The following is a 20,944-nucleotide window of genomic DNA, read 5'->3' on the forward strand; positions in this document are numbered from 1 at the left end:
AGCACCAAAATGCTTTACTCCAAATTCTTTGATGGTAAAACTATGAAATATGTAGTGGTAATGCTCCCAAATTACTTGGTATTCATCAATACCAAATACTATGGCATTATTTTTTGTGCTGTCAGCAAATTTGGGATACAATACAGAACTCTGGATAAACACAGATATCCTGAAGACAGTAAGTCTTGTCCTCATAACGGAGCTGCTCTATGCCATGGAAGGATAAAGCCATGACTATGTCGGAGACATCATCATCAGCAACCCCCTTTTCCCACCAATTTTTACATGGGGTTGGGGTGTCATGTCATCTGTCACTATCTATCTCTACTCAATGCCATTCTCCAGCCTTCAACACTCATGCCTTACTGTCGCAGGTCTCTCACACACAAATCTATCCACTCCTTTGCTGGACAACCTAGTTTCTTATTGCCTTATTCCTGTCCTTCTGAAATCTTCTTCACCAGATGGGCTTTTCTGTACATGTGCCTGATCCACTGCAATCTTTCTCTTTGACTTTCTCTGCAATTGGAGCTACTTTAGTTTCTGCTCTGATATGGTCATTTCTTAGTCTATTCCACAGTGCACATCCTACTACCAGTCTCAGACATGATCTCCATCACCTTAAACTTCCTCAACTGTTCCATCTTCGCTGCTCAGGTTTCTGCACCATACAGCAAAAACAGTCACACCACTGTTTTGTACCTTACTTTTCAGCTTCTTTGGCAGTCTTCTGCACAAAATACCCATGACAGTCTGTGCCAGTTGACTGCAGCACCTCTGATTCTAGTCTGACCCCCTCATTCAAACTTCCCTTTTCCTCAACCATCCCTCCCAGATACTTTAAGCTGTAAATCTGTTTCAATATTTTCTCTTCTATTTCAATTCTCAGTTTCTTCTGATTTCCCCCAATTATTGCCATCAGAAAGAATAGTTGTGTAAAATCTTACATAACTATAGATGTCCTTCTCTTCTATGTTGCAGTATTCATTACATATGCGTTGTATTCCACCCTACGACTCGACGTCCAGCCAGTATACAAAATATTCAAGCTACCAAAAGTATGTGGGACGTTGCACATTTGCTTTGACAACGTCAGCCATAAAAGGATGTCTGCATGTACTACCCTCAGAACAAGCATGCCCCCCATGAGGAACAACAGTCTTAAGGAAACAACAACAATAAATCATCCAAGGAAGAGACAAAATGCAGAGGGAAGCTGGGAGGCACAGAACACTGCAACATAGAAGAGAAGGACATCTATGGTTATGGTATGATTTAACACAGCTACTTTATGTCCTTCTATTTAATGTTGCAGTATTCTTTACATAATGGAGAGAGCCATAGCTTAATTGGAACCATGGGAGGTGGAAGTAGAACAAGGCTGCAAAGAGGAATTCTCCACAAACCCATGGAGAACAGCCCTTGCAAACCCTGCTCTGGACCTAGAAATGGAGTCCAGCTTGTAATGTTTGGTAAAGTTGTACTCAATCATTGGTCTGATGGGTGTCGAATGACAGACTACTATCAACAAAAGTGTGCACAAAGGACCAAGTAGCAGCCTCTAAAATGGAGTTAGTGTCCAAATCCTTAAAGAAAACCCATGAAGAAGCTATAGATTTAGTGGAATGGGCTCTGATAGAAGCAGGGAAAGACTTACCATGGAAATGGTAGCAAAACACAATAGCCTTAGAAATCCAAGAAGACAGTCTGTTTAGAAACTGGTGAACCCAGAGCCCTGGGATGAAAAGACAAAAAGCTCATCTGACTTCCTAATAGATTTAGTCTTGTCCAAGTAAAATCTAAGTTGCCTGTGCACATCTAACAAATGCAAAACCTTTTCACTGGAGGATGGAGGAGAAGGAAAATGGTAGGCAGTTGGATAGATTGATTAACAGACAAGTAATTCACAACCTTACGCATGAAAGAAGGGTTGGTTCACAAGGAAAACTCTATTCTTGTGGAAAACCAAAAAAGGTGGAGATGCCATCAAAGCATGCATCTCAGAAACCCTCCTAGCAGAAGTCAAGGCAACCAAGAGCAGTTTTCCAAGTGCAAAACTTCAGAGAAGCAGAACCTGTGGGCTTCCTTGGAGGCTTAATATGCAGGACGCCTTTAAAAAAAAGCTTGACTTCCAATCTGGAAGCTAAAGTGGGTGACAGTGGCAGGCAAGCAGAAAGAGTAGAGTAGTGAACTTTCACTGAAGAGTATGATAAGCCACTGTTAAGTAGCTCACACAAGAAAGAAAGCATAACAGGAATGTGTACAGAAAATGAATCTAGATTTCTTTTAAGGCACCAGACAGAAAATATTTTCCATTTGGCAATATAATGACATTCTTGTATTGGGTTTCCTGGCCTCCTGCAAAACCCTAAGCATGTCCTAACAAAAAAGGTGCCTGAAAGGGATCAAAAGTTGATCACCCACAGAGTCGGTTGTAAAGTTGACAGATGTGGAAGAAGTAGAGATCCCCTGTCCTGTGTGAGCAGATCCAAGCAGTGAAGCAACCTGTGATGATGGCCCTTGGCTAGGTTCATAGGTTGGTACTAGGCTATCGGCCCTAGGGCCTATACAAGCCTAGCCATAACAATTCCCTGGCTATTTCTTCCCACAGTATTTACTTCCCTGGACCCCTGTCTAGCAGGGCAACTGACATGATCCCCGGGGTGAATTTCCTATCTCCCATCCAATCATCAAGGCTCCTTTTGAAGATGGCCAAAGAGGTGCTCTGCTTGACATGTATGGGCAGTCTATTCCAGACTCTGGGGAGTCTCTGGGTCAGGAACCTATCCCTCCAGCATGTTTTGTTCATTGTGATGACAAGGTTTAGATCCCTGGAGTGTGTGTCTGAGGGATTGGGATTTCTTTAAGTGTAGGATGTCCAACAGCTCTGGGTTTGACATGGCCTTGTATGTTAAGCAGAGATCACCTCTGAGTAGAAGATATGCGACAGAATATAAGTGGAGGGTTTTTTTTTAGATTGTCAGCACACGGCATCTGATTAGGCCCGTGATTCTTTTAGTGAGGTATTTCTGCGGCCTTTCCAGTTGTTGCAGATGTCTTGAGAGGTACATACCAAACAGGGCATTGTATTCTATAAAGGGTCTAATGAGGGAGGAGTACAGTGGGACAATGACCTCCTTTTTTCTGGATGAAAAGCCCTTAGTGATGAGGTGTGCTACATATGAGGATTTCCTGACTGTTGTGGCAATGTGGTTATCGAAGGTAAGACCACTGTCCACCTGTGTCCCCAAGTTTCTTATCACACTTTCGCTGTTTAGTGTACTGTCACCTATGTGGTAATTCACAGGTACATGTTTTAAACCAAAGGGGATAATTATAAATTTCTTGGCACTGAGCTTGATCCCATGGCTCTGGCACCAAGCATCTGTTTCTGTAAGGCCCTTTTGTAGAATATCCACATCATATGGGGATTCAATAATGGCTCCTAGTTTGCAGTCATCTGCGAACTTTGTTAGCCAGAGTCCCTTATTGTTGGCCTGTACTTCAGAGAAGTAGATGCCAAACAAGAGCGGTCTCAGGACTGAATCCTGAGGTACTCCACTTGTCACTTGTCTGGAGCTACAGAAGAGGGAACCAATACTGTCTTGGCCAAAAGGGAGTCACCAACAAGATTTTCGGTTTGTTCTACTGAATCTTCAGCACAACTTTCTGTATGAGAAGGCAGGGGGGAATGCATAAAGAAACATCCTCTTCCATGAGAAAGAAAGGTCATCCACCTTCCAAGCCAGAGACTGTGGGATTCTGGCACAAAGGTTCATAGGTGTGTACTAGGCTAATGGCCCTGGGGCCTTTACAAGCCTAGCCATAGGATTACCCTGGCATAGTGCCACCTGACCTTAGTTCCTAGTGCCTCTGTCAAGTAGAGCCACTGGAGTTATCCCCAGGGTGAATTTTATGATTCCCATCCACTCATCAAGATTTTCCTTGAAGAGGGTCAGCGATGTGCTCTACTCGACATGCATGGGAAGTCTATTCCATAGCATGGGCAGTCTCTGGGTTATGAACCTGTCCCTCCAGTATGTTCTGTTGATTGTGGTAATGAGGTTGAGGTCTCTGCAGCGTGTGGTGCGGAGGGATTGGGATTTCTTTAGATGTAGCAATTCTAATTGAGCCGGGTCAGACATGGCTTTGTAAGTCAAGCAGAGAGCGCCTCTAAGTAGGTGATATGAGACAGAGAAGAGTTGGAGTATTTTGTGTTTAAGGCCTAGGATCCTCTTTGTGAGGTACTTTTGCGGCCTCTCCAGTTGTTGCAGGTGTCTAGTGAGGTACATGCCAAATGGGAGACTGTACTCGATGACTGGCCTAATGACGGAAGAGTAAAGGGAGTCAATGACCTCTTTCCGCCTGGATACAAAACCCTTAGTAAAGAGATGTGCCACATAGAAGGACTTTCTGACCACATTGGCAATGTGGTGGTCAAAAGAGAGGTTGCTGTCAACCTGTGTTCCCAGATCTCTTATAACATCTTCTGTGTTCAGTGGACTACCACCAATGTGGTAATTCATGGGAACCAGTTTTTCTTCCCAAAGGGGATGACGACATTTTTTGCCATTGAGCTTAAGGCTATAGTTCTGACACCAGTCGGTCTCAGTGAAGCCATTCTGTAGGATGTCATCACTTGGGGAGTTAATAATAGCTCCCAACTTGCAATCATCTGCGAACTTGGTCAGCCAGAGTCCCTTCGTGTTGGCCTGGACTTCAGAGAAGTAGATACCAAACAGGAAAGGACCCAGGACCGAACCCTGTGGGACTCGACGCATGACCAGTCAGCAGTCTGACTTGGATCAGCTACGTTCACACTGTGGGTTCTTTCTGTGAGCTAGTTTGCAACCCACCTATTGATATAGGGGTGGATACTTAGCTTGGTGAGTTTTTCTATGACTCCTGAGTGGGGAATGGTATCAAAAGCCTTGGCCAGGTCAAGGTAGGCTGTATGAACCACCTTGCCTTCTTCCACAGCTCTGGTGATTGACTCAAAGAAATCAACCAAGTTGAGCAGGCATGATCTATCCTTCACAAAACCAAACTGTGTGGGATCCAGAGTTTGGAGATTCCCTACATCCTTGTTTATTAGGTCCATGATGATGCGTTCCATAGCTTTGCATATCAGGCTCATCAGGCTAATAGGGCGATAGTTCCCAGGGTCTGTAGTTACTCCTCCTTTGTGGAAAGGGATGACTGTAGCAGTGTGCCACTCTGTAGGGACAAAGCCTGAGGTGAGGCTGTGACTGACTAGGGCACACAGGTGAGGTGCCAGTTCACTCTGTAGTTCATGTAGAACACAGCCAGGGATATTGTCAGATCCACAGAAGCTGTATTATTGGCCTTCGACAGTGCTGTTTAACCTGTGCAGCAGTAATACTGGGTGCCTGGCAATCTACTGGTATTGCGATTGATCCTTTGGGGGGGGGGGGTTGGCACTGAATCTGTCGGCCAGTACACTAGCAATATCTGTTGGCTCGGTTTAGGAGGTTCCATTGTGCAGTAGCTCAGAGCAAATCAGGGTATTGCCGTGGAGATTCTTTACATAAGTATAGAAAGCCTTGTGGTTGTCTTTACTATTTGCTGTAACTCTGTTTTCATAGTTAGCTTTTGAGGATTTGATGAGGAATCTCAACTTTTTGTTGAGGCTGATAAGGGAGTTTTTCCAGTCTTGGGACTTCACCTTATTCCGCATCAGTTTCTTCCTTCTGTCGTAGAGATTGTTTATGGCAGGGGACCACCAGATTGGCTTCCTTTTTTGGAGGAGAGCGTCTTGGTTCTATTGCGTATGGCGAGATCCATGCATTTGTGTACGTGTTTGCACAGTGCATTGATGTATGATTCGGCTGTTATAAAAACCTCTTCTGCATTTGCATGGGTGCCATGAAGTTAGCCACCTTTGTTTTTAGGAGCCCAAAGTTAGCTTTGGAGAAGTTTTTCATGGTGGTTACTTTTACGGGGAGGGGGGTAGATTTCTAAGGTGATTAGTTTGTGGTCGAATATAACCAGAGAGGAGCTGACTATGGGTGTAGAGCAACGGTCGCCCATGTTAGTAATGACCAGGTCACGGATGTTGCTACCTCTAAGTTCGTAAGAACGAGCTGGTCCAGGGCACTGGAATTAATGAACTCCAGGAAATGTTGGGCAAGTGTATTGGTACATGAGTACTTTTTCTAGTTAATGGAGGAGTAGTTAAGTCGCCTAGTAACAGAGTGTTACGTTGGGCCCTAATATCTCTATGTTGCTTAGGAACGTGGAGTGTGAGTCTTGGGACATGGTTGGGGACCTATAGCAGGCTACGACCTGAATCGCTGTCTTACCCAATGTTAGCTGCACCCGAAGTATTTCTGATACGTTATGTTGGGCTACCAGTCTGGAGGTATGCGCATCCTTTATGAATATGGAAACACCACCGCCTTTGGAGCTTCGGTCCAAGTTCTGGAGCTGAAAGGTGTGGAATGAGTTATAGCCTGATAGTACAGGGGTGCTTTCTGCTGCCTTGAACCAGGTCTCTGTTACAGCACAAATGTCGATGTTCTCCATTTTAAGGAGTGCTTCAAGTGAGTGCATTTTGAGATTTAGGCTTCTAGCTTTGAGCAGGATGACCCTCAGATTGCATTTATTTACAGCTGTTACAGTAGTAATTTGGTCTCTGGAACACCGCCTAAAAAGGCACTATAGGGGTGGAAAGAGCCTTGGCCAGTATCTGGAAACACAGGGTGACAGATCCAGGCCATCTCTGGCAAAGCATTGAGGTCTGTCATCCCAGGCACACAGATACTGGATTCCCTTAGAATGACACCAGAAACTTAGCCAATTGTTGAAGTCAATCATCTTCTGCTTGTACTGTGGTATAATTCTGGGTGATGGTAGGATGCTGCTCAGGGCTAGGGTCATACCCACCTGGGCTACATAATTCGAGAGCTCCTCCATGTCTCTTTTCATGTAGTCCAGGGAGGTACATCTCAGATCATTCACACCCACATGTACAATGACAGAGTCATATTTGTACCTGTTGAGGGACCTGAGTGCATGCGTTATGTGATGGATCCTGACAGGCAGCTGACTGTTACTTTCTCCTTATTCAACCTAGTGAGTGGGACATCAGTGTGCCTCACTATCAAGTCACTTATGACTAGTGTGTTGGGCATGCTGCTTTGCCTTAGGGGCTTTGGTTGAGTGGCACACTGTTTAGGAGAGTTGTGTGTCTCGTGATTAGAGCTGAGTTGTGGTGGTCAAGTGCGTTTCTGCCTTGGAGGTCTCTGCTGCTTGGGTAGACTTTTATTGAGAGCCTCCGTGAAGGTAGGTGTGTGGTTTGTGTTTTTATGTGAAGGCAGTGCTGGTGCATGTTCTGGAGGGCTATGTGTTCCATGTGGTGTGGTGCAAGTGTTGACCTTCTCCTCTTGACCAGCTATTCCGGTCTTGGCTGGAGAGTGTGTGGCTTCCAATTTGGATATGTAAGTGCATTTCTCGCATGTCTGAGTGTTGGGAGGTAAGAGGAGAGGGTTGTCAGTGTACGTGAGGCTGTCTGTTATGAGAGGAGGCAAATAGATTCAGATGAGGAGTACCCCACCAATGTATCAGGTCCAGAGACACATCCTTGTGAAGCTGCCATTCATGGGATTGTGTCATGGATCTGCTTAAAGTGTCTGCCACAGAATTTTAAGAAGATGGTAGGGGAAAAAGCATGAAGACTGACCTTGCACTGGATCGCTAACTCCCATACCTTCATTGCTAGCCTGTGCAGAAGGTAAGGTTTGGTACCCCCCCTGTTTATGTACCAGAGGACAGTGGTGTTGTCTGTAAGGATCTTCAGTGGACCAGGTTGAAAAGAGGATGGAAAACTTGCAGAGCTAGAAGCAGAGTGCTTACTGCTCTGATGATGATGTGCTCTCTCTTCTGAGATGGAGACCATAGGCCCTGAACCTTCCTGAAAGCAAAAGTTGCCCCCCACCCAGGCCTTGTCTGAAGCATCGGTGAAGAGTTGTTGAGAAGGCAGGGGCAGGAGAAGGAGACCACCTGGATTCGACAAAGCTGCTGAATCCACCAGCGGAGCTCTGTTTTCAGACAGGGAAGAAGGAGAATCACAGCATCTACTGGCTGAGCATGCTGGGACCAGGTGGCCTTTAGAAACCACTGAAATTTTCTCATGTGGAGTTTGGAAAGGGCAACATGGGAATCATGGAAGCCATGAATCCTAGGAGTCTCAGGAATTCTCTGGATGAGATGGAAGGAAGGGTGAGAAGTGTCTCTATGTAACCAGTGAGAGAGTGAGCCTTGTCTGGTGGTAGAAAAAACATCATCAAATCTGTCCAGAACCCACACCCCAAGAAAATGTGATCCTGAGATGGGGTCACACTGGATTGTTTTAAATTGACTGTGAATAGCTTGCTAGGAAAAGAAGGTCATCCAGGTAGGGATAAACCTGAACATCCTGGACCCTCAAGAAAGCAATGGCAGGAGCCAGACACTTTGTGAACACCCCTGGGGCAGTGGAAAGGCCAAAAGACAAGGCAGAAAATTGAAAGTGCAAATAACACACCAAGAAAAATAAGTATTTTCTGTACAGAGGATGGACAGGGATAAGCAGGTAAGCATCTCTGAGATCCAGGGAAGCCATGAAGACCTGAGGTGAACTGAGAGGCAAAAAGAGACTGCAGGGATAGCATCCGAAAGGAGGGAACCAGCAGGAAAGTACTTAAGTGGGAGAGGTCTAGAATTGGTCTCCAAGGACCATCCTTTCTTGGGACCAGAAACATCCTTGAGTAAAACCCCCTGCCCCTCTGATCCCAAGGATCTGCCTGTATGGTGTCCTGAGACAGCAGTTGAGAAAGGATCTCTGGAAAAAAACTGTATTTGACTGGAGGGGGGATGAGGAATCTCCATGATAGGAGGGAGATATTTCCAAGTCATAAAGTATCCCTTTTGGATAATGGGCAGAACCCAGGCATGTTGAGTGATCCCTGTCCAGACTGGAAAGGAAAGAGAAGAAAGAGACGTATGACTTGGAAGATAACACTGACAGTCACAGAGAATTTGGTCTGGCCTGAAAGGGCTGCTGAGAAAAAGGAGCTGAAGAAGATGTTTTCGACTGAGGGGGTCTTCTGGAAGATTTATTTGACCTGGCAGCAGCAGAAGAAGCAGTGGAGGTATGCTCAGGTCTCCTTACAAAAGATGTCTTGACCAGGTAATTTCTATAAAATTTAGGGACTGGAGAAACAAACAGGTGCTTAAGATCCTGAAGTTCCTTCCCCTTCTCTTTCAGACCCTTAAATAACTCTGCATCAGCTGGACCAAAAAGAGCAGCCTTATCTAGAGGGGTGTCTAACAACTTGGCCTTAATTTTGTCAGGTAGCGGCTGAAGTCTCAACCAGGAATGCCTCCTAAGCACAGAAGCAGCAGCTCTAGATGATGCCACTATAGCATCATAGCTACACTTTACAGAATGTCTGGCTACCTGGGAGGATGCAGCCAAAAGTGACATGACCTAAGATTTAATCTCAGAGTTTGGCAAAGAAGACAAAGCCTGTGAAGCTTGAGAAAGCAAATCTAAAGAGTACCTAGACATGTGCATCTGGTAATTAATAGCTCTGATAGCTAAAGTAGAAGAGGTGTATATCTTTTTACCCAGTCTCTCTAGAATTTTGCTCTCTTATCAGATGGGAGGAGCTTGGCAGAAAGGGATAACTGAGAAGACTTGCCTGGGGCTATGGAGATCACAGCTGGATCTGCAGAGGGGCACTTATAGAGAAACTTACAGTCATCAGGTACCTTATCGAATCTATCAGGCCGCTTGGGGGTAGGAGCCTGACTGTATGGAGTTTTAGAGGAGGAAGCAAAAGCATCTAGGAAAGCTGGAAGAATAGGAGGAACTGCAGAGGGTGATGGAACCTGAGGTCAAGGTGTTTTTCTGTTCTTCACAAATCTGGGATGAATTTAATCTGAAGAATTCCCTTATTTTGTCAATAGTTTGTCCAAATGACATTTCATCCTGAGCAGAATCCCCTCCATTAGATTCCTCCTCAGCAGAAGCACATTCCAGTGGAGACGCAATTTGAGAGGGAATATGCCAAAGAGTCATCATCAGGGGAGGAGGAATCCTCAGAATCAAAAACAGGTACCCGAGACCCAGCATCTTGAACTGCAGAAGAAGAAGAGGAAGACGGTAGAGGAAGAGGGGAAGAAGGTTTCAAGGCCATCAAGCCCTTAATGGGACCCTTGAAAAGGCTTCCCAATCCGACTAAGGAGAGGAAGGAACATTAGGATGTTTGGTCTTTTGCTTCTTCTTAACATGTCTTTCTGGTTGAGACGATAAGAAGAGGAACCCAATGAAGGCCTAATGGCAGACAAAGCCAGATCCCTAGTCATAAGATCAGCTCAGCAGAAACATCAAGGGAGTCTTTCAGCACCACAAACAGTGGTTGCCATATGTCACCCAAAAAGGATGTCTGCAAAGCCTCGGATGTGCTGGGATCCATTCCCTTAACAGCTTCCACCGAGGTACCTGCCGAAGAAGTGGATCCGACCTCTGACCGTACCACTGGGTCTTCACCAACCTCAAGGTGTACATCTGAAGTAGAAGGTGCAAAGGAAGAGGATTTAGGTTCCAGCTTACTCCCCTTTATCTTCAAACTCGACTCAACTGAAGGACCCCCGGCACCCTCCATAACATCTCCTGCCAGACATTTGAGCCACTGACTCTCAAGATACAAATTAACAGCCAAAAGTCGGCTACGTAAAGTTTTAGGCACAAAGGCCTGACAGAACAGGATCAATGGTCGTGACTAGGCTCTAAACAGAAAAGACAGAGCTCCTGGCTATCTTTATGTGGAATCTGCCTTCCACACCTAAGCTTGTCCTTCCTGGATACTATGAACAAAAGAGCTGGCAGTAACAAAGAATAAAATCCCCAACAGGGCACTTATCTGAAGCTGGTAGTGACACACGTACGAAATCCAACTGCAGACTGAATGTAGAAGTCAACCTTCCGAATGGTGGCAGAAAGGTTCTGAAGATGGTATGTGCAGACGTCCTTTTATGGCTAATGTGGTCAAAGCAAATGTGCGAAGTCCCACGTACTGGCAAGTAGCTTGAAGCTTTTGTATACTGACCAGATGTCAAGTCGTAGGGCGGAATACAACCCATAAGTAAAGAATACTGCAACAATGAATACAAAGACATTACTGCAACACTGAATAGAAGGACATCCATTATCTGTACTCAGCGTCATCCCACGTGCCTTCAGTTTTGCATTGTATTCTCTTATCCCTTGCTGAAGTTACTGCTCAAAGTCTGCCTGCAACCTGAGTCAGAATAGCAGCTTGGATGCATGTAGAAACTGGATGGAGAGGGTGGCACTGAGCATCCACTGCTGACTAACTCATCCTGTGGGGGAGGAAGGTAACTCTGGATCACAAAATAGGCAACAACTAGTGAGTGCACTTTGTTTTTACCCCATGGAGCTCAAGTTTATCAAGCCTGTGCCACCATGTTCAAGTTTCATTGAGTGCCAAGGGAAATTCAGTATGCAGAGACGCATCTCCTTTTGGCCTTTTGGAAGATAACTATAGCAAAGCTTGGAAAAGCTGCTATAGGGGAGGAAAATGTTTTCCCTGAGGGAGAAGGCGGGCTGTCCTGCAGGACCAGCAAGCTCATGGAGAATTCCAGTAAAAGAACAAACAGGCTGTAGGGCTCTCACCTCCCCCAGGAATTCACAATGCCTTTGAATGTGGAATGATTTGGGTTGGCTGAGTACAAATAAAGAAGCTACTGGACTTGGTCCTGTGTGGTAGAGGAGATGCAAAAAAAAAAAAAAAAAGCCTGAACTTAATGAATGATGCCCATTAGCCAGAGATTCAAAGGATGAATTACACATCACAATCACATCCTGGTGTGGCAAACCTACCTATAACACCTCAAAGAGGAATCCCACTGAAAGCTTTAGCCAAGTCAAAAAAACATGTGGCAACATGTAAAAACCAACACCAAATACACTGACTAGATTATAATGCAACAAAGCTATCAAACAAGATCTATTTTTGTTACAACAAGGAGAGCTGGACTTTTGGAATGAAATGATGAGAGGTAGAGGTCTACAACTAAATAACAGCCTTAAGGACAACAAATCAATGGCCAGTCTTTGGCTTGATGCATTTAAGGGCAATTTTTTTCACATAATTATAGGTACTTATGGGTATGATGCATCTGCTTCTTTCTCCTCTTTCAGGAGGTAATTAGGAAATGTCACAAATAAAGAAATCTTTCCATCAAACACAAACATGTTTTAATGGGCTCTGCATGGCATACTTATTACTATTGCAATTTACAGTATCTGCTTGAAGACTCGTACACTTTTCCTTTTACATCACTGACAGACAACAGATAATGCCCCCCTAATGAAGCGGAATGGTGTTTGAACTCTGTAAAGATGACCATAAGAGCTTGATGGCACACTTACATTTCAAGTCCCTGGTTAAATGATTTTTCAGTGGGGATTCAAGTGGTGCTTTAAAAATTATGGACCTCAGAATTCTTCTACCCTCTTCAGTTAGGCTGTTAAGCATTTCATTGAAAAAAAAAATCCATCCAGTGATCACAAGATCAGTTATTTCGGACCCTGACAGCCAGAAAATGTTACTACTGGATCCTGGAAAAGGATCTCTCTCCTTCCTGAAGCAAGGGAAATGGGAAAAGTATTGGAGTGGAAAACCACTAGTTTTAGAGACATTCCTGTTCGAAAGGCAATGGAAGAACAACTAAGTTCACAAGATTATACAGTAGTACTGATTTTTTAAATAGTGTAGCTCAACAAACTGAGTTGGGATATGTTACTGTTGGATTTTTATCTTCCATATGTGTGTGCTTACCAAGTACATTAAAGATGCATACACAGGTTTATGAGATGGCTCACAGACTGGAGTGTAGCATTATCCATACCAAATCAAAACATTTCTAGTGCTCTTTGTAACATAGCTAAGATTAAGGTCAGGCCCATTATAGTCTCAAATCCTTCATCTTGATGTTATAAAATAAAAAAATATTATAAAAAAAAAAAAAAGACAGTCTAAATAAATTATACTTACAGGTGCAATGTGATTCCCATATCCCTTAGTTCCTTCACAGACATTAATGGTGAAATGATATCTTGGCCAAATCGATCATATACCAAGACCTGGGTGAAAAACAGGAGATATGTCACATGCTTGAAGGTACAATGATAAAGCAAACCCACATCACAATATAATAATAGACAGTCACATTTATATTACGCTAATAATAGGCTATATGACAGCATCAGATAATGTTATACATAGCAGCAAAAGTCAACTGTGATCTGGTAAGCAACAAAGTGACCTGACAATGGATTTTATGACCTTCAAATATGCAAATAAAACATTTCATGTGATTTTTGCCCCACAGTTTTATTCTAGATTACCGTCACATACTTGCAAGTGCAGTTCTATAACTAGATGATACATGACAGAATACTGAAATCTTCTATGCAGCCACAGTTATGCAGTGTTAACCAGGAAATTACATAAGGAAAGGAACAATAGAATTACAAGATGCTATCAGCAGGACATTCTTCAATGAAAGGGATATCAGAATTAGCACAGGTCTATTTGTACAAGTACACAACAAAAGGTGGAAAATGCACCAAAAAATAACCAATAAATCCTTTGAGGTGCAAGGCGAGAGACGAAAAAATATTCCACAACCGAGTTTTATTTGCCAAAAAGTAAAAACACAAACCAGACCAACGTGAAGTTCATAAAAGCATTAACTATAAACCACAGCGTTTCAGTCTTATTTCACAGACTTCATCAGATAAACACCAGTATAAATAAAGCCATATTTATAGTAAAACCAGCCAGGTAACTGAATGATCATTACACTAATTAATTAAAATGTTAAAGGAACACTTGCATAAAAATACGGGTAAACATGGACTTCTTCTCTTGTGTATATCTTATACCATTTAAACAAAGAATAAAACAAAGTTATCTATAATATATTTCAATGTGTGAATGTTAAAAAACATAAGAAACTTTTTAAAAACTTTAAAAAAAAAAAAACTTCATATTTCTGCTTACTTATGTATTTAATGTTCAAATTTCTTTTATTGTGAATCTAAAGACATACCAGTCTTTGTAAATGAATGCCATCTAGTGGCCACTTTAAAAAGTTATTTTCAAACCTTAAAGCTTAGCTGCCCTTAATTTTAGTAAAGGTTTTATAGTAATAAATTCATTTAAACCTGGGGGCTGGTCCGCTTGGGGAGTTATTTGCCACCATAACTCTCTGAATTCAATCATATCTTCCCAAGGACCACCCCTAATATTAACTTTGACCTGTTCTAAAACCATAAATCCATATGTAGCATCTTTACATTCTTCACTGTGTTTAAATAGGTCATTGGTTTCTTTCCTTACTGCTATTTCATATGTGTGTTCGTATATCCTCTTTTTAAGCTTCCTCTCTGATTTACCCACATAAAAGGAACCACATGTTTTACAAAGAGCTAGATATATTATCCCTTTGGTGTCACAATTGTAAAATTCGGCACTACAAATCCACCTATTCCTACTTTCTAAATAATACTTCTCCTCATTAAGAATATAGGAACATTGGTTAGATCAGCCACACTTGTAGGTACCCTGCCTACCTTTATTAGTCACCACACCATGTTTATTCTCTAAAATACCCTTAATACTACTAGAATTTTTGTAAATAATTTTGTGTGAAATATTGGCTAGATTTTCTATGTCAGAAATAGACACAAATCTTTGCCATTCTTTCAAAAATATCTTTTTAACATAATTATTTACTCCATTGTATTCTAGTATTAAGGCTTGTTCAAAATTTCTCCTTTGTTTTTCTCCAATACCTTGATCCAAGTTAACTCCATTGTTCAAAATAGGTTTAAACTTCGTTAACCTTCCTTTACCCACTTCATCTCTAAGCACGGTGATAAAATTCAAAGGATACCCTCTCTCCAAAAACATCCTTTGAAGTAGCTCACATTCCTTAAAAATTTCACTTTCTGCACTTGTCATTCTGCTACCTCTCACAAATTGCCCCTTAACAATAGTCTTTTTACAGTGTATTATATTTTACTTTCGTTGATGGACTTGATTTTAAAACAATTATATATATTTCAATGGTGAACCACCTATGTAATCTAGTTTTAATTAAATCAAAGTATAAAGATTGTTGGACATTATATCAGATTGAAAGAATTCATGAGTTATATTAACAACACAACTAAATTTTTAAAATTTTCTGAACACAAAATGGTATATTTAGATATTGAAATATATAAAGAAGGCCTACACTTTAAAAGTAAAATATATAGAAAACCGACATTTTGTAATTCCTTTCTCCATTATGAAAATGCACATCCCATACACTGTAAAAAGAATATTGTTAAGGGGCAATTTGTGAGAGGTAGCAGAATGGCAAGTGCAGAAAGTGAATTTTTTAAGAAATGTGAGCTACTTCAAAGGATGTTTTTGGAGAGAGGGTATTCCTTTGAATTTTATCACCATGCTTAGAGATGAAGTGGGTAAAGGAAGGTAAATCTAAGTTTAAACCTATTTTGAACAATGGAGTTAACTTGGATCAAGGTATTGGAGAAAAACAAAGGGGAAAATTTGAACAAGCCTTAATACTAGAATATAATGGAGTAAATAATTATGTTAAAAAGATATTTTTGAAAGAATGGCAAAGATTTGTGTCTACTTCTGACACAGAAAATCTAGCCAATATTTCACACAAAATTATTTACAAAAATTCTAGTAGTATTAAGGGTATTTTAGAGAATAAACATGGTGTGGTGACTAATAAAGGTAGGCAGGGTACCTACAAGTGTGGCCGATCTAACCAGTGTTCCTATATTCTTAATGTAGAGAAGTACTATTTAGAAAGTAGGAATAGGTGGATTTGTAGTGCAGAATTTTACAATTGTGACACCAAAGGGATAATATATCTAGCTCTTTGTAAAACATGTGGTTCCTTTTATGTGGGTAAATCAGAGAGGAAGCTTAAAAAGAGGATATATGAACACACATATGAAATATCAGTAAGGAAAGAAACCAATGCCCTATTTAAACACAGTGAAGAATGTAAAGATGCTACATATGGATTTATGGTTTTAGAACAGGTCAAAGTTAATATTAGGGGTGGTCCTTGGAAAGATATGATTGAATTCAGAGAGTTATGGTGGCAAATAACTCTCCAAGCAGACCAGCCCCCAGGTTTAAATTAATTTATTACTATAAAACCTTTACTAAAATTAAGGGCAGCTAAGCTTTAAGGTTTGAAAATAACTTTTTAAAGTGGCCACTAGATGGCATTCATTTACAAAGACTGGTATGTCTTTAGATTCACAACAGAAGAAAATAGAACATTAAATACATAAGTAAGCAGAAATATGAAGTGTTTTTTTTTTAAAGTTTTTAAAAAGTTTCTTAATATTAAGTTTTTTAACATTCACACATTGAAATATATTATAGATAACTTTGTTTTATTCTTTGTTTAAATGGTATAAGATATACACAAGAGAAGAAGTCCATGTTTACCCGTATTTTTATGCAAGTGTTCCTTTAAAATTTTAATTAATTAGTGTAATGAGCATTCAATTACCTGGTTGGTTTTACTATAAATATGGCTTTATTTATACTGGTGTTTATCTGATGAAGTCTGTGAAATAAGACGAAAACGCTGTGGTTTATAGTTAATGCGTTTATGAACTTCACGTTGGTCTGGTTTGTGTTTTTACTTTTTTCCAAATAAAACTCGGTTGTGGAATATTTTTTTCGTCTCTCGCCTTGCACCACAAAGGATCTATTTGTACAAGTGCTAACTCATCTTCCATACTTTTATGGCTTGTTGTCACTGCATCTACAGATACAGTGTAAAAATGTAAAAAAAACATGCAATCACCTTGAGCATGGTCGATAATCTCTACTCATTCTCTGCAGTTGTCTAGCTCTACAAGGGATGAACCATATATGGCATGTTTGTAGAAAACTTAAAAAGGAGAACTGGTCCACTGGAAAAGACAAGAAGATCCACACTCGACGAGGACCACAACCTTACAGCATCACAGTGGGAAGGGACCATAACTAGGACTAGCAAGAAGAGGGGAAACAGCTGAAGAACAAAGGAAACCTGTCTTGAGCACAGTGTGGTGCCAGCTGGAAAAAGAATATCAATGACCCAACTCTAACCAAACCACTAATACTGTGTATTTAGGATGTATGCTTTAAGTGTTAATAAGTTTTTAAAGATACAAGTTGCATTTTATTTAATGCTAAATATATGTGTATGTTTTTAAGAATTAATAGATGAGTATGCCATGTGACCTTTTAGGTGTGGTATTTAAACTAATTTGTCTTGCTTCACTTTTTTCTGAAGAAGTTGAGTGGAATAAAACTTGACGAAAGTGCTAACCTTTTATACTTGAAAATCCAGTGTCTGCCTTTTTTGTTTGTTTTTGGCTTTGTTTCTTTTTTGGAGTTAGTTTTTGAAGCATGGCAGCTGGAATCAGTTCAAGTAATCTCTTATTTTCACAAGTGGATTAAGAAGAAGAAAATGGTGTGGAAATTGAAGGAATGGAGAATAGCCGAATGGCTTTAGCCATTTCTAACCTAAGTGAAAAGTTGAAGTACTGTTTGAATTGATTAATAGTGGAAAGCAGCAAAATACACAAAGGAAACTGATTTCTCCTAATAATCCTGGGGCTCGTGGCCAGGAGAATGTTATTACTCAGCCAGTGATGCGTTCCAGCTTCCAGGAAAAACCCAGGACTGATTCGAGTAATAGCGGCTTGACTAATAGTGGTTTGACTGATGTTTCTTCAGGTACTTTAACAGTTCGTATTGAACAAGCACCAGTGGTTCCGAATGCAGTTCCTTTAAATGAATGGCTACAGATGAACCAACAACTATGCAATGAACATCATGGAACGAACTCTAGTATGCAACCAAATTGTAATACCACACTGGTGGAAAGTATAAAGACTTTGGACTTTAAATCTCTTAAACTGAAGAAACTTCAACTGGAGATTCTGTATCTACCAGAATGTCTGAAGAGGTGGCAGGTCCCACTGAGGTCATGGCATTACCCTACGGGGTTGATTCCAAATTCAGCGTTTCACATAGATTTAATTAAACTTTTCGATTAACAGGGGCTGGAACTGCTTGAGATACTAATCAAACATTAACAACTTACGGTAGACACCCTTATGGGAGAGATCAATGATTTAGACGAATTGATCAAACAGCACATTGACTTTCATCAATATCAGTACGATTATAATAGGGTGTTTACCAGTACTGATAATCAGATGGAAAAGCTTAGGACTTTCAGAATTAAAAAACTCGATTGTGATTTTGAAGACTATCGGAAGGTACAGCATATCCAGAACCTCCCCCTTCACAACAGTGGAACTGGCATGGCGTATATGAGCGTGGTTTCTTATTACATAATGAGCCCACGAACCGAGCAGGTTCAGAAGGGATTCGACAAGAGGAAGAGTACTAACAAGTGGATTATGAGGGCAATGGCTTCAACCACGGCCAAGAGGGACCAAGAAGAAGCGAACGGCTCGGGAATAAATCTAAGGAGGGGCCAAAAGGGAACAGTGATGAAGGGGGCCAACGGCAAGAAAATTTTCAAGAGGATCCATACCACTGCAACCAGTTACCTCAAAGGAACAATGGCAAGAACATGAGGAGACCGAACAATAATAAATGCTGGAGACGGAAGAAATAAGGTTGAGTCCAAACGAGCCATGTTTGGATCTATCAGCCGAGAAACAACGTACTGTTGATGAAAGTAATGTGGACTTTGGGGTCAACCAAACTGTTTATACCTTAGTCACGAACACAGAAGGTGACTTTAAAATATTTTATTATTCTGGCTTTTCTGTGAAACCTGAATTAGCCGACTTGCTAGCTAGGGGCCTCACATTTGTACCAACACAGAAAATGGATGTATGCAGGACCATTATTGATTTAAAAGTGTACAATCGTAAGCTAAATCTTAGCTTACTTTTTGATGGTCCTTTTAATATTCCAGGTGAATTTAGGGTACCAAGCACATTTAACCCCCCCCCGCATCCAGTTATAGAAGCATTTGAAAAAATATGCGAACTGGATTTGAGGAATTTAGGGCTATTTGGTAGGATCTCTCTGAAATCTAGCATAACCCAGGATGAGTGGGACTTGTTAGAAGAGGTAAGAAATGGGGGTGTTCAAGTGATGAAAGCGGATAAGAGGGAGCTTTGGTCTTTTTCGATGTATTTGATTATAACGACAGGATGAATACAATGTTGGCTACAGACACCTATAAGCAGGTGTCATTGAACGAAGTTAATCAGGCCTATAGGCATATTAAAATATACGTCAAATGATTTATTCATCGAGAATCATATTGACCTAGCAACTTGCAACTATTTTACTACATCAGCCCCATAAATCTCGGTAATATTCATTCGGGACATCCAAAATCCATAAAGATATGGATAACCCCCATTGCGTCCTATTGTGGATGGGCAGAATTCTGTAACATACCCTTTAGCCAAATTTACAGATGGGATACTAAAGAAATGTGTCGAAAAGGAACCATATGTTTGTAAGCAGTCCTGGACTTATCTTGAAAACATCAACAGGCTTAACTACCAAGCAGATTACCACTTCGCTACCGTGGATGTGAAGTATCTATAAACGGTTATTCCTAGCGAAGTGGGAATCGAAGGGGTCAGCCTGTTGTTGTCTAAGAGAGGAGCATTGCGATCTGAAATAGCCTTAATACAGGATCTATTGGACATTAATTTATCTAATAATTACTTTTTATTCAATGGGGTCCATTATTTACAAACTAGTGGCGCCGCTATGGGTTCACCAGTTGGAGCCAGTTTAGCTAATCTGGTAATGGCGTATTGGGAGGACACATTTATCCATAGTGATGTTAACCCGTACAGGGGGAAGATATTTTACTATACTAGATACCTGGACAACATATTTATAATATTTGAAGGAAATCAGGTTACATTTGATGAATTTGTGAAATATTGCAATGATTCTACCTCTTTTCTTTCTTTCACATATGCATTTAATAATGAGGTTTTGGATGTGGAACTGAGTAAGGATAGGGTTAAAGCATGTTATAAAGCAAAAATCCATCGTAAGGATACATACTCCAACTCACTACTACACTATACTAGTGCACATCCGAAACACCAAAAAAGAGCGGTAATAAAGGGCCAAATGGTCAGGGCTGCACGCATGTGCACTTTTGAAACTGATTTTTTTGACTGTGTGTGATTTATTTATGCAGATGTTTCAAAAGAGGGGGTACCCTAATGGCTTGCTTTACAAATTGGCCGATGAGGTTATCAATAAGAGGGCCACAAGGTATTTCAAAGCAATTCTTAGTTTTTTGGATGGGGGTAATAACCAGAATAGCGGACAAGGTCAAAATGTTGAAGAAAAGAGTAACGAAGTAGGTAATTAGCCTCACTCATTTATTACCACCTTTTGCCCAAATTCCTGCCTCATCAAACATGTGCTAAGGAAGAATTGGGAAATAATAAACACAGATGAGAGGTTGGAAAAGTTAGGGTCTGGCCCACACATAGTTTTTAGGACCACCAAAACCTTCAACGGCCTACTTAAAATTAAGCCAGTTATTTCAGCTAGGATGCCCGGAATGTACAAATGTGATGCTTGTGCATATTGCAAGTATATGTGCACGTGCAACAAGTATAAAATAATGGGTGTTGACTATTCCAACAGGGCAAGAATGAATTTTAACTCTACTAGGGTAGTTTATGTAGCCCAGTGCCAGTCTTGCAGTGGTTATTATATAGGTAAAACCGAGCGTAAATTGAGAGAGAGGGTATATGAACACCTTTACAACATCCGAAAGGGGAAGA

General features: G+C 41.1%; 1 protein-coding gene across 3 annotated transcripts in view; it reads right to left on the reverse strand.

Annotated features, from left to right (window-relative positions):
• Nucleotides 1–20,944, reverse strand: part of SCFD1 (sec1 family domain containing 1) — a 3,579,547-nt gene that overhangs the window by 3,367,578 nt on the left and 191,025 nt on the right. For all 3 annotated transcript variants that reach the window (XM_044073814.1, XM_044073812.1, XM_044073811.1), the window contains exon 3: nt 13,086–13,174. In XM_044073814.1, coding sequence (XP_043929749.1) covers nt 13,086–13,174 — 89 coding nt within the window. The remainder of the gene's footprint in view (nt 1–13,085; nt 13,175–20,944) is intronic.

Source organism: Protopterus annectens, chromosome 6.part0, assembly GCF_019279795.1.
Source record: "Protopterus annectens isolate FY-2018-M chromosome 6.part0, PAN1.0, whole genome shotgun sequence".
NCBI classification, from domain to species: Eukaryota; Metazoa; Chordata; order Ceratodontiformes; family Protopteridae; genus Protopterus; species Protopterus annectens.